Source organism: Henckelia pumila, chromosome 3, assembly GCF_033568475.1.
Source record: "Henckelia pumila isolate YLH828 chromosome 3, ASM3356847v2, whole genome shotgun sequence".
NCBI classification, from domain to species: Eukaryota; Viridiplantae; Streptophyta; class Magnoliopsida; order Lamiales; family Gesneriaceae; genus Henckelia; species Henckelia pumila.
The window spans coordinates 49,079,039-49,092,043 of record NC_133122.1 but is presented as its reverse complement, the minus strand read 5'-3'; the positions used below and the strand labels follow the sequence as shown (position 1 = coordinate 49,092,043).

General features: G+C 36.7%; 2 protein-coding genes across 5 annotated transcripts; both read right to left on the bottom strand.

Annotated features, from left to right (window-relative positions):
* Positions 1 to 1,102: 1,102 nt before the first annotated feature.
* Positions 1,103 to 9,601, bottom strand: LOC140890831 (uncharacterized). 4 transcript variants are annotated; one of them, XR_012152335.1, is made up of 12 exons: positions 9,463 to 9,601; positions 7,791 to 8,080; positions 6,675 to 7,481; positions 6,324 to 6,409; positions 5,982 to 6,109; positions 5,545 to 5,752; positions 4,070 to 5,403; positions 3,816 to 3,864; positions 3,481 to 3,716; positions 3,265 to 3,372; positions 2,141 to 2,846; positions 1,103 to 1,441 (listed from the first exon to the last, which is right to left on the bottom strand). XR_012152335.1 is itself a non-coding variant. In XM_073298941.1 (10 exons), the coding sequence occupies exons 2-10, from the start codon at positions 8,002 to 8,004 to the stop codon at positions 2,615 to 2,617; spliced, it is 3,711 nt and encodes a 1,236-aa protein (XP_073155042.1). In that variant the 5' UTR covers positions 8,005 to 8,080; positions 9,463 to 9,601; the 3' UTR covers positions 1,666 to 2,614. The 4 variants fall into 4 exon arrangements, 1 of the variants encoding a protein (XP_073155042.1); XR_012152333.1 differs by having other exon boundaries at positions 6,675 to 8,080; XR_012152334.1 differs by having other exon boundaries at positions 6,339 to 6,409; positions 6,675 to 8,080.
* A 104-nt stretch (positions 9,602 to 9,705) lies between these two features.
* On the bottom strand, positions 9,706 to 10,578 carry LOC140888684 (uncharacterized). The gene has a single exon (XM_073296382.1). The coding sequence runs from the start codon at positions 10,576 to 10,578 to the stop codon at positions 9,706 to 9,708; it is 873 nt and encodes a 290-aa protein (XP_073152483.1).
* Positions 10,579 to 13,005: the final 2,427 nt, after the last annotated feature.

Below are 13,005 nucleotides of genomic sequence, written 5' to 3'. Positions count from 1 at the left end.
AAATACTAATATAAATTATATAATATTTACTGGTCCTTCATGGAAGTTGAGGATTCAATCGGCACTAAAACAAGTTCGAAAATCAACAATTTCTCTATTGGGAGAAACTTTGTGCTAATTACATCAACATCTTGTGAAAATTAAAAAAAACAAAAAATATCTTATGTAAAATTAATAGCATATTAGACCCTATGTTTTATAAGCTTAACATAAAACCCCCTATCGGAGGGGGTAAATGTGTTTGAGTAATTTGTATTATAACATAGGGGTGAAATGTGCTATATTTTTAAAAATAAAGAATTCATTAACCTATTATTATTTATTAGGGGATTTTATACCTTTTAAACTTTTTACAGTGGTGATTAATACAATTAGCCCGAGAAACTTTGGTAGTAGACATGCTTAGATACTATTGTTGCGTTAACTTAGTGGGAGAAATTATGTGTTGATAAATCATATTAGAACAATTTGAAGGATGTTGATAATGATGGATAAACAATAACATATTTACTTTGAATTATTAATTTTGAAATTAAATAATAATTGAAGGACGAATTACAGCTTTAACATTCACTTATGATTGATAATCTTATGTTTAACTTTGTACGCATATAATTTGAATTGGATTATTGTTGAATATTGTAAATTATTATTGATTCACATATGAGTTATTTTCACTTATCAAAATAATTGAGTATAAAAATATGTATTTTTTTAAAAATAGATAAAATTGATAAAATGAGTTATATTAAAAAAAATTCCTCCAAATCTAAGAAATTAAAGTCAAATCAAACAAATAAAAGTAAAGGAAAAGAGGAATGAAAGAGGCTAGATTAGGATTTCTGCGGATTTTTTTTTCACGAATATTGTTTAATATATGTTCTATCTTGTGTGATTAAAAGGCTAAACATGTTCAACCCTACAAAGGGCTAAATATCACAACTCTTCATTTCGGCACCATTTGATATAAAGAACGAAGCATTAGTTGATTTCAGCTCTTAAGTTTCATCCAACGTTTGAAAATAGTTCTACAAAAGATTTAAGTCATGAATCATTTTGTTACCCATATATATTGATTTATCACTCATATATCATCATTTTTCACCCAACAAGCCAATCGGTGCCTACATATAACCTTTATAATGCACAATTAATTAATGTAGCACTTTAAGAGCCAAAAGTAAACTGCTCCGCAAAATGGTCTAAGCTCGGTAGCCCATTAAAATCACGGTAAATCTTGTACAAACATCACCATTTTTTCACTGACTGCCACAATTCCTAGTTCATTCATAGGAAGTCGTAGAAAAAGATGTTAGAAAAGATTGCTTTTGTACCAGGTACTTTATGATCCCGCCTCGCTATTTTCTAGCCACGGCACGTTCATTTATTGTTGATTGAGTCACTTCTAGCTCATATAGAGAAAATGGCAGCTTCCATAAAGCTACAATCAAATTGTCAATCTCAACTAAAGTTAATATGGTGCTGTCAAGACTCAGCAACCAACACAAAGCCCTAAAAGTTTACATGTACCTACCAATCTCATATCATTCACCATCTATAAATTGTTTTATTATTTCTTCTATTTTTGCAACTGAATAAATAATACTGTGCTAAAGTAGTGCTGATGACGGGCAACAAAAATCAAAGAATCTTGGATAAACCCCAGAATTTAATAAACAATAAAGCCTCCACTCATTTCGAGATGAAAAACACACCATTTTCTAAAAGAAGAAACATGCATGAAATTGAAAATCCAATAATGATTCCTACTGAACTCTACCGAGGATTCCCTTTCACAGACAAGGGATGAAGGAGTGACAGAAAGGCAGGGAAAATCTAGCATCCTACAGGGGAATCCAAAAAGGAACAAAATACTTTTTGGAACATGTTTAATCTACAACAACATAAAACCTGGCCTTTGTCTTTTCGTTGACAGAGAAATCTTTTGTTTTCCATGTTTGGATGGGCCAGAACCACCACAGGAACAAACAACCTCTTACTTCCCATAAAAGAGCAGAAAAATACACAGAAGCTTCCAAGTCTAGTCAGATACTTTCATTGAAGCCCCAATAAAATACTTATTCAAACAAGAAACAAGACACATACAAATAAACACAAATAAACTACGGAAAAAACTTACAATTTTTATGTAAGAGAGCCAAGTTCCCCATCTCTTTAATGCTAGATCCACATATGTTGTGTTCAACCCTGTGGAAGAGATACTGAGAGAGTGGAGAAATAATGCAATCTTATACATATCAATTAGTTGTATCGTACAACTGAACTTGGAGTTCATCACCAAGCCATATCCCTAGAAAACATACTAAAGTGCATCCATACAAATTATCTAATTGCTCTGTAATAAGTAAGCATGCTGTTCCTCCTAAGTCCTCTCCCAGCTTTTTCGGGCAATATTATTGATAGCAATAATACATGTCATTACTTCCTCAAAATTTGGAAAAAAAAGTCCATCCTTTTTTCCAAGAATCACCTGATTCACTAGCACTGATTTCAGGAATTTTTCCCCAGTCCTCTTTTACATGCAAAATGAGCAGATCTGCATTGGATTTTGCCTGCTGCGAGAAATATAGGACTAAAGGAATGGTTTTGATGATCACAAGGATTGGCAACCTGTTCCTTCTGGGACTGTTTTAGGCATTGGACGTGCTGAAACATATCTCTGGGGGTATGTTTTGGAAATTGTTGATGTGCCATTAGATGCTGCAAGAGCAGCCCCAGTTGGCTGGGCCTTGATGTGGAACTTTGCAAAACGATTGATAGTAGAGAATTTCTCCAGTTCCTGGGATTCCACCTTGATGTCCACAATTGAGAAACTCTTGTCCATTCTGAATCGTCAATTCACATACTTCCAAGAGTAAATAAGCAAAGGTGATAGCTTGAAAGCAATAAACAAGAATAAGAAGATAACATTACATGTTAAAACTATCGCTAGCGTCTAACTGATTTACAACTTTAATCCTAGTCGGTCGAATTTATTTCAGACAACCAAATGCCTGTTTGCGAACTTTATTTTTAAAAAATCTCATTTCAAATGTATGTATGAAATGAGTGAAAATTGGGTGCTCGTTAATCCAAATGATTAGTTCAAGGAACTAGACTGGTTAGGAGACAGAGCAGCAAAGTTCACAATTTAGTTGATGCAATTTGCATCTTGATTACTTTATTAAGGTCTTTCGTACGTAGACTGCATTCCAAACTTTGATAAACATGGAAACGTGAACAAGAACTGGAATGTATGCCTACCTTAATAATTCACCTTCAAGCCTCTTCACTTTGTCAACTAAGCCTTCAACAACTTCCGCGAAATCAGAGGCATAACATCTTTTATAAGTATTTAGCTTGTCAGATGACCTGTACACATTAAACTTGTTTTCCGTGAGTTTTCTTCAAGTGTAATTGTTAATGAAAATAAACAATATATAGAACAAAACTAAACAAAAAAAAACGTGAATCTCTTACATGCCATTTCCATCTGATGTCATTTGAGAGTTACTAGTCACCAGACATGCATCTGCAAAGCTGAATCTTGCAGCAAAATAGGTCACACTCTCACAATTTGAACCGGCATCTGAGGAGAGAATAACTGCAGGTGCAGGCTTAAAGACCTGTTGCATAAGCTGTGTCGCGAAAATAAGCCTTCTTTTTGCTCGAAACCTGGGTTGCATATCTTCAAGGATTTCAGCTTCATTTTTAACCTAATAGGATTGAGAAAGAAGAAAGCATTAACACTTTGATTCAGAAAACTCATGTAAATTCTTAAGTGTTTTTGTATTTCATTAGATAGCCTGCCTCACTTCTTCAGGTCTTCTATTGGAAGCTTCATCCCATTCTAACTCAGCCACTCTGCCAACATAAACAATTCAACAAGGAAAAATGAACTGTTACTATCACATCTTAATAAATAGAAAATCAAAAACATATTACTTCTGTCATATTTATATAACACATATAGATTCATCACATTATACAGATAATCATTCTTTTTGAAGTTTAAATTGCCAGTGCCAAATTGTTTCAGACAGTATTCAAAAATTGTAGGATCACATACCTGATATTTTGAAGCATGACCGAATCACGTTTTACTTCTTTGTGCCAAGGTACCATGTCAAATGCAACTTTGCGTTTCTTTGGTAATGAAACTGCCATATTTTGACATGTGACATATGAAGGCAACTTATTAGGTGACGATTGCTCACTCTCTATCAAGGTGGCAGCGATAGATGGCAACACACTGCTTTCAATTGTCACATCTGAGAATCGTTTTACAGTAGTGCCAGCAGCTTTTGGATCATAAGGTCGGAACAATTGCCCATTTTTCAAGGTCCCATCATGTTTAGAAACAAATTGGGCTAACTGCAAACTGATTTGCGACTGATAAGTTGTATTAAAAGCATCATTACTGTCATTATAACAATTCTGGTTATCATTTTGACCAAGCATTTGCATGTTTTGGATATTTGGCGAGTATCCTTTGTCTGACTGTGCTCTCCAGGCCTCTTGTAAGTCCCATCCCTTGTTGTCCAGAGAATGAAAGACACCGAAGTGAGACACCACGTCCGAGTAGCCTTTTGCCTCACTATTGACTCCTTCCTTCTGCCCATGCAAAAACATATCCTTCGAATTTGTTACTACTGTATTGTCTGAAGACCCAACTTGGTGCAATATGGCTTTAGTTTGATTCAAGGCAAGGGATTTCAAGTCTCTAGCAGTACAGGAAGGTGATTCAGTGTCAATTTGCACCAGTTTATTAGAGGGCTGATGTGACTGAGTCATCAATGAACTGGATGCAACAGCATTTGCTTCTACGTGATTCTCTCTACACAAATCCTGGTCATGAGTATATCTGCTTACTGAAATAGAATTAATTATCTCAGTTGAGCCCTTCTGGAGAAAACTTTCTGCACCCAACTGCTGCTCATGATATTCTGGTTTTCCTGAAGATGCACAAAACCCCTGTACATTATATTCTTGTCTAAACGGATTTATACTAGACTGCTCATTTGGCAGCACCAAGCTAGTTTCTAGGCTACTACTTTCGGAATTGAGAGAACAAAAGAAATTGGGGGATTTTTGAGGCTTTGTGGACAAGGCACAAGGCTGAGTGGTCATATCTACCCATTGAGAGGCTACTCCAGTTAGATAACCCGCGTGCTGTAATGAAACTGATGTCACTGCAGCTTGAGTGACTTGCTCATTCCTCAGTACCGGAAGTTCTGAACTTACAAATTTGACATTTTTAAGCATAGAATTGTCGGAATTATAAACAAGGTCATTAGTAGCCACGTCGATCGGTTTAGGTGAAGCTGGAGAATGTTGGTCAACTTGGTTCTCAAAATGATTATTCACATCATGGCCTGGCGGATAAGTTGAACACGAGTTCCCCTGCATGTGGGCAGTTAAATTATCATTCGGACAAGTGGTCATATTTATAAACTGGGAAATGAATAAGAAAAACGAAGGCACCACCAAATCAGAAGATTTTCACAAGCTCAATGTTTACATGAGAACTAATTTATTACCCACCATAGCCAGAGATGGGACCAACGAGTATGACTGCGGAATCAACAGATCCAGTGATATAGGAGAATTATTGCATAGCTTGGCACATGATGCAACAGAAGTTTCAGTTTGTGGTGATTCATTGTGAGCTGAAACTTTTTCACTGAATTGCATTCCAGGTGCATGATTGATGGATGTGGTATCCTTGTTAAGAAGATCAAGCATAGTGTTGCTGACATATAAGAAGCCACCCGAGTACCCCGAGGATAAATACAAATTGAAGCATGGAGGAAAAGAAGCATACAGAAATAAGATCAGATATATATCATCCAGGAATACACTCAAAAGAAATAAATGTTAATAATCAAATAAAAAAAGTACAGCTCTTATGTTACAAGCTCTAAGCAATTAAACAAGCATGGGAACCACAAAAATCGCAGCATATTGTTGACAATTACTACCTTGCCTGAGAAATCATGCTTTGACAGTAAAGATCAGAAGAAGCACTTCGGAGAACATGTTCATTGTTCTTTCCAGGAGATATCTTCTCTGATTCTACTGAATAACTGTGAATATTCAGCTGGTCCACCTGTGACAAGAGTGTAATAGAAAAAAAATAACTACGAAGTACGAACCTTTCAGAGGTAAATCTATCTGATAGAGATCGAAAATGAACTTAATTTCCAATTATTCTATATTTGATTATCAATAAGTTTAAGGTCAGAGACCGCTTGTATGCGGTCCACATAAGACGGTCTTTGCTCAGTGACCACGTATATGTTAAGAGGAGACTATAAGCATACCATTTTATGACCAACCTGGTCAAATGGCTTTTGAATATCATGAGGGGTACTTCCATGAAGCCATATGATGTCTCTCATTTCATGATCTGCATCGGAGTGAAACTCAATATCAAGTCCATCTCACAAAAACGTGACGAAGGCCATTTCCCTCATATTCCGTTGTAATAGTTTTAAAATGTTAGTAAACAGTCCATTTTTATAAGTAAACCATCAATTGAGTTCTACATTGATACCTTCATAAGTGGCATTGTGTCAATTTTAGAATCGTGTATTGATTTGTATCATTCTCACTAATAATAAATGTTCAGACCAAAGTGCAAAAATAACAAAACAAATGCAATACACAATTACCTGAGATATTAAGACCAGGCTGGTTGTTATTGCTAAGATGAAATACATCGTTTTTTGAATGCTCTTTTCGTTGACCTAACCAAATGTTGGGAAAACTCGAACATTGAAACAGCTGACTACACCCCGTAGGATCCTTTTGTTGACAGTTATACTGGCTAGTATTTCTAGGGGAGTGTTGGTTGGAGACATGGGAAGATTCTGAGTGAAATCCCTCTTTCTCCCTCAAATATTGGCGATCTGACCGTTGAAAACCAGGGGATGAACCATTTATATCTGAATTATGGGGCACAATCTCAGTTTTCACACTTGGAGAGGAATTTTGTAAGTCTGTATCGACCCAATTACTTTTCTGCTTCACGTTATCAATGTAGTTGGAGGTTTGATTATCAGTTAATAGTTCTGGATTCTGAAAGTTCAATCCACTCCATTCTTCTTGTAACCCACCATCACCACTAGAAATTTCTGCCACAGCAGACTGCATCAGGGCACTCCAGCTACCACTTCTAATAGTGGGAAATCTGTCAACATGAGATGTGTCTTCACTCTCAAATGTTCCCAAGCCAATATCTATACTCTTGCTGAATGACGATCCCCAGATGGTATCTTCTGTACTGTATAAGAACTTCTGCTCCAATGGGTCAAGAGGAGCATCGGGATCGGACGGAGCAGGTTTCAACACTTTCCTCAGAGTGAGTTCCTGCCAACACTCATTTTCTTGCCTCGCCTCAGGTTCCGGAGGTAATGCACTCCTCTGAGCTGTCATTCCTTGATGGGAGTAGTATCCACAAGAAATTCCACCGCTAAGACCTTGAACATGAACTTGATTGGTTAGTAAAGACTCATCTGGCATGCTTAGCTGATCAGAATTCAAACTACTTTGTTTATTCAAGTGCGATGGTTGCATGGAGGGAATTTCTAATGCGTCATTATTGTTCTTGGTTGACAGATTTGTAGAATGATCAGGTGGCCTTTGACGGTGAGAATATGGATCTAAATTATTATCAATATTCGGAGTAGAAGCTCCATATAAAGATACATCAAACTGCAGGTGTGGTGAGGCCTCCTGAATCATAGAATGGTTAGGAGTTGGTACAATTTCTGGTTCATTGTGCATACCTGGCATCATTTGCACTTTACCAGCCACAAGCATTAGTGACGAATTGTGAACAGGCATTCCATTAACGGCAGAGGGAATCTGACCCCCTGAAGCCTGTTTTAACGACGACAATTGATTACTATAATGCTGGTTTCTTGCATTGCCCAACTCCTGGAGCTGGTGTTTCCGCTGCAATTCTTGTAGCTGTTTAAATATAATTTGTCGCTGCAACATTTGCACATCAGTGAAACTACAACTGGTGCCTTGGCTAGATGGTTGTACCCCAGGTTATTGGACTTCAAGAAGTTTACTGCATTAAAAATATTACATTAAGACACATGAAAAGACATTCACCACTTAACAACAACAAATATGTTGAGCAATTTAGTTCCTCAGGAAACCAACTCAAACATAAAATCTCTCCAAAAAGAGAAAACCACAGCCTAACATATAGGGGGGAAAAGAGTTGGTTGAAAGGTTTTGGAGCTTGGTATCATGCAAGAGTCCCTTTGGTTTTCTGCCGGTTGGATTTTAAATTCTGTTCTAAATTCTTGCTTGTGCATGTAAGATTATGTTATTTTTACTTTTAAGGGGAGACTATGAAGGTGAATTTTGTTGGAATTTCTTTGAAAGCAACTGTGGTTTGTCTGTCTTGTAGTTACAATTGGTTAATGACAAGTTTCCTTTAAAGATATTGGCTTAATACTTAATAGAAAAATTTATTTATTAGTTTGATATTCATGTATATCGTTTCAAATACCATCTGCTAGTACCAGCTATGAGACCTGGTCTCTTAGGCAGTTATCCAAATATAGTGTTTTATGTCATCTTTTTTACTAATATAATAGCTTTGAATATTTTGTTATGATTTTCTTTTTTGAAAGAAATTTCATGTATGAGTAGGCTTGGTGAGAAACTAAATCACTCATTAGATTTTGAATTTTTGTCATCGATAGTGGACTCATTTGTCTGTCTTCCTGAATTATCTTTTGATGCACTAGGTTTTTTCAAGTCCAATAATCAGGGGTACAAGTTACAACAAAATAAGCAAGGAGTTGTAGTTTTAATAATGTGTAGACAATGCAACAAAAATTAAAAATAAATAGCTGCAAAGCAGCTCACAAGTTCGGTGATGCAAGGAACGTGCACTAGTATTAATAAAAAAATCCACTCACACAATGCAAGGAACAAACTACATGATATCACTCTATATTGATAGTAAGCCTTTTGAATCAAGCTTGTAATAAGTAAAACGGTTCATGACCAAATAATGCAGCATGTTATTTAGTCAAAATTTCGACTATTCTTCACGTGTCAAAGTGTACTGTTAAATAGGTATAACATTTACATATACAGAATTTCAAAAATTTCGACAGTTCTCTATGTTTGCATATGTCCGCACCCAAATTTCCAGAAAATTCGAACGAGAACAGAAGTTCAATGGAACCCTGACACTGTTAAAGGAGCAAAAATAGCTGACTTTATGAAGTTCCGGAAGATGATCAAACTCCATATTGATGACAGAACATAGCCTTATGTACCGAAAGTCCGAAACCCATGAATTGCTCAATTCAGTCAATAACAAGTAAAAAAGATAATGCTAATCAATTCCGAAAGAGAAATTAAAACCAAAATCTCAGGAAGAAAAAAATTCAAAAAATTAGTTGGAAAACTGAGTTAGAACATGGCTACCTTTGAAAAGCAGCTCGATCGAGAGACAATTAACCACAAGAACAGCACTGAAAACGAAATGTTTAAAGGGGATTTATTTTCAGTCGTAATAATTAGGGGTTTGGGGGTTGGCTTGGTTTCGGTTATCTGGTCCGCACCATCAAGCGGGTTATTAAAATTTTCAATTTGTCAAAATTGATGTATATGTTGAAAAATATATTATTATTATTTTTTTTTGATAGAAATCTTGTAATATTATTAAAATTATGAGATGTCATTCAATACAAGATTAACTAATAAAGGAGGAAAATTCTCATGTTCCCAAATACAATGGGAAGGGGAAACAAGAGCAAATAAAGCAAGTCCATGTGCAGCTAAATTCGTTGTTCGTGTAACATGACTTAGATTAAGGCCCGAAAGACCATCCAGACAACAGCGAATATTCAATGCAATATTTTCAGTGTAGCTAACATCCTCTGCTGGGTTGGCGACTGCTTGTACCGCCAGAAGAGAATCAGTCACGATTTCATGAATATCCATTCCTCGTTCTTGCACCAATCGGATTCCTTCACGGACAACTACTAAATCCGCAAAGACTCTTGATGGAGGTTTCAAGATTCTGTTGGCAAAGGCTAACAAGGCTTGTCCTTCATGGTTTCTCACAAGCCCACCAATAGAAAAATCACCAGTAGCATCATTAATCAGGGCATTCACATCTAATTTCAATTTGTTAAGACCTGGTTGTTTCCATTTTGGACTTGGAACTTTGCCTTTTTGCACGGCACTCGAATTTAAAGCTGCTCTTGCCTCATTGAATTCATGTAGCAATATGTCACTCCATTCTATATCAAATCGAGCAGGAAGCTTATCTTTAACATGGATAATTCTGAGTCTTTCTTGCCATACGACCCACACTCGCATCACAAAGCTTTCCAGCTCTGAATTTAATAAAGCTGCCTTCATCCATAGAAAAATATCAATAAGGTCCAATGAAGTGGCCTGCTTCAGAATTGATTTGAACAATGAGTTCTTCCAGCACTGCTTAACCATGGGATAGAAGAACAGGGCATGACAAGTGGAATCAAAATCATATTGACATAAAGGACATAATCCTGTTACTGGTACATGATGCGCCATCAAGTTAGCTTGCGTCGGAATAATATTCAATATAGCTCGCCACCAAAATATACGGACTTTTGGAGGCACCGACATAAACCATAAGAACTTCCACCAACCTTTCGAATGTAAATGTGAGTTGTTTTCAGAAGAATCGTAGAATTCAATTTCTAGTTTATACCCATCTTTAACCGAATAATGTCTCTTTGGATCAAGATACCATTATCTCGAGTCCTCATTCAACGACAAAGAGATAGGGATTGCCAAGATATTCTGAACAATGTAATTTGGCAGTATAGAATTTAACAAATTTTCATTCCAAGATCCATCTAAAATAAAAGAGTTAACAGTATCAAAGCCTTGTTGAATACCTTGTGGCCGATTCAAAGAATGAATGCCCGGAATCCAGTGATCTTGAAATGTTTGGATTTTTTCCCCATTACAGACTCGCCATTGAAGCCCTTTGTGCAAGAGTTTTTTGCTCCATAATAAAGAACGTCATATATACGATGGATTGCACCCCAAAGAAGCTTGCATTATATCTTGATGTTTGAAGTATCTTGCCTTGAGGACCCGAGCTACAAGAGAGTTTGGATTTTTGATAATCCTCCAAAGTTGTTTCGCCAGGAGAGCCTTATTAAAAACTTCTAGGTGTCTAAAATCAAGACCTCCCACACTTTTAGGCAAACATAAAGACTTCCAAGATTTCCAATGAAGACGTCTCCTCCCATCATGTATTCCCCACCAAAAATTTGCACACTCCTTCTCGATAGCCTCACAAACAGCTTTCGGAATATGGAAACATGACATAGCATAAGTAGGGATGGATTGGATAACTGACTTGATTAAAGTTTCTTTTCCTCCAGTCGAAAAGGTTTTATTCTCCCATCCTTTTATTCTTTTAACCACACGCTCAATAAGATAATGGAATTGAAGCGTCTTACTCCGTAGAGAGAATGTCGACAGTCCCAAATAAATCTCATGTTCCTGTGAAGTGGAAATAGTGAGCTCTGATTTGATCAAATTAACCGTTGTAATATCAGTGTTTGGGCTAAAAGATAAAGAAGATTTCTGAAAATTAATGAGTTGACCCGATGCCTTTTCATATAACCTCAAGCAATTGCGAATACCATGGCAATCCTCAAGAGTGGCCTTAAAGAAAATAAGGCTATCATCAACAAACAAAAGATGAGAGATTGGAGGGCAAGATGTAGCAAGACGGACACCAGAGATCAATTTCCTCGCTTCAAAAGAACTGAAAATGGAGAATAATCCTTGAGCACACAATACAAATAGGAATGGAGATAGGGGGTCACCTTGACGCAATCCTCTACTAGGATTCACCTTTCCTATAATCTCGCCATTAAGCCGAAAATAATAATTAACAGAGCGAACACACCTCATAACTTTTTCCACCCAAGAATGAGCAAAGCCGAGTTTCCTCATAATATTTTCCAAAAAATTCCATTCAATCCGATCATATGCCTTACTCATGTCAAGCTTTAAAGCTGCAAATCCTTTTTTTCCCCGTCTTCCTACTTCGAATCCAATGCAATGCCTCGAACCCCAGTAAAATATTATCAGTAATCAAGCGGCCTGGGACAAAAGCGCTCTGAAAATCATCAATAGAAAAGTTCATAAAAGGACGAAGTCTATTTGTCAGAGCTCTAGCAACAATTTTATAACACACATTGCAAAGGCTAATCGGCCTGAACTCCTTGATAGTCATCGGATTTTTATTTTTCGGGATCAGAGTTACAATGGTGTCGTTCCAGTCAGAGAGATGCACACCGTCATTTAGAATTCCCAAAACAGCAGACGTGACCTCTTTACCAATAATATGCCAATATTTTTGAAAGAAGAATGTGAACATACCATCTGGTCCTGGAGCTTTATTAGGGTGCATGTCAAATAAAGCTTTTTTGACTTCATCAGCCGAAAACTGAGCACACAGTTGCTGGTTCATTTCCGCATCAATTTTTGTCTCAATATGTTCAATCACATATTGAAGCTCCTGTTCCGAAGGATTATTGGATGAGAAAATATCAGAGAAGTAATGTAGTGACCCTTACCCGGATCATCTACTAAATAGAACTTATGCATGCAATAAGCTTAATTAAACAGATATCAGAATGAAACTGCGGAAACCATAAAAGTTATACAATCCCAAGTAAAGGAATCTGTAATTTATCCAAATAATATACAACCAAATCGAATAGCTGTATAAACCCAAACAACAGTAATAAAACCTAGACGAAGCTCCAGCTGGCCAACCACTGACTAGCCCCTCCTGGATCCACCCTCCTCGTCCAATCGCAAACCTGCCCCATGGAATAGGGTGTCCAGAAAATACAGAGTACGAGACGTGAGCATAAAACGCTCAGTACGAGAGTATGAGTATACATGCATGCAAAGTGAACTCCCTATAGACTCGAGGTCAAGGATCAG

What these genes read in the sequence shown, in the direction of transcription:
- LOC140890831 (XM_073298941.1), bottom strand. Translation starts at nt 8,004, where the DNA reads ATGTTGCAGCGACAAATTATATTTAAACAGCTACAAGAATTGCAGCGG. An exon ending in AGCATGATTTCTCAGGCAAG is followed by an intron (nt 5,753 to 5,981) that starts GTAGTAATTGTC and finishes CTTATATGTCAG; the next exon opens with CAACACTATGCTTGATCTTC. An exon ending in GTCATGCTTCAAAATATCAG is followed by an intron (nt 3,865 to 4,069) that starts GTATGTGATCCT and finishes TTATGTTGGCAG; the next exon opens with AGTGGCTGAGTTAGAATGGG.
- LOC140888684 (XM_073296382.1), bottom strand. Translation starts at nt 10,578, where the DNA reads ATGGCGCATCATGTACCAGTAACAGGATTATGTCCTTTATGTCAATAT.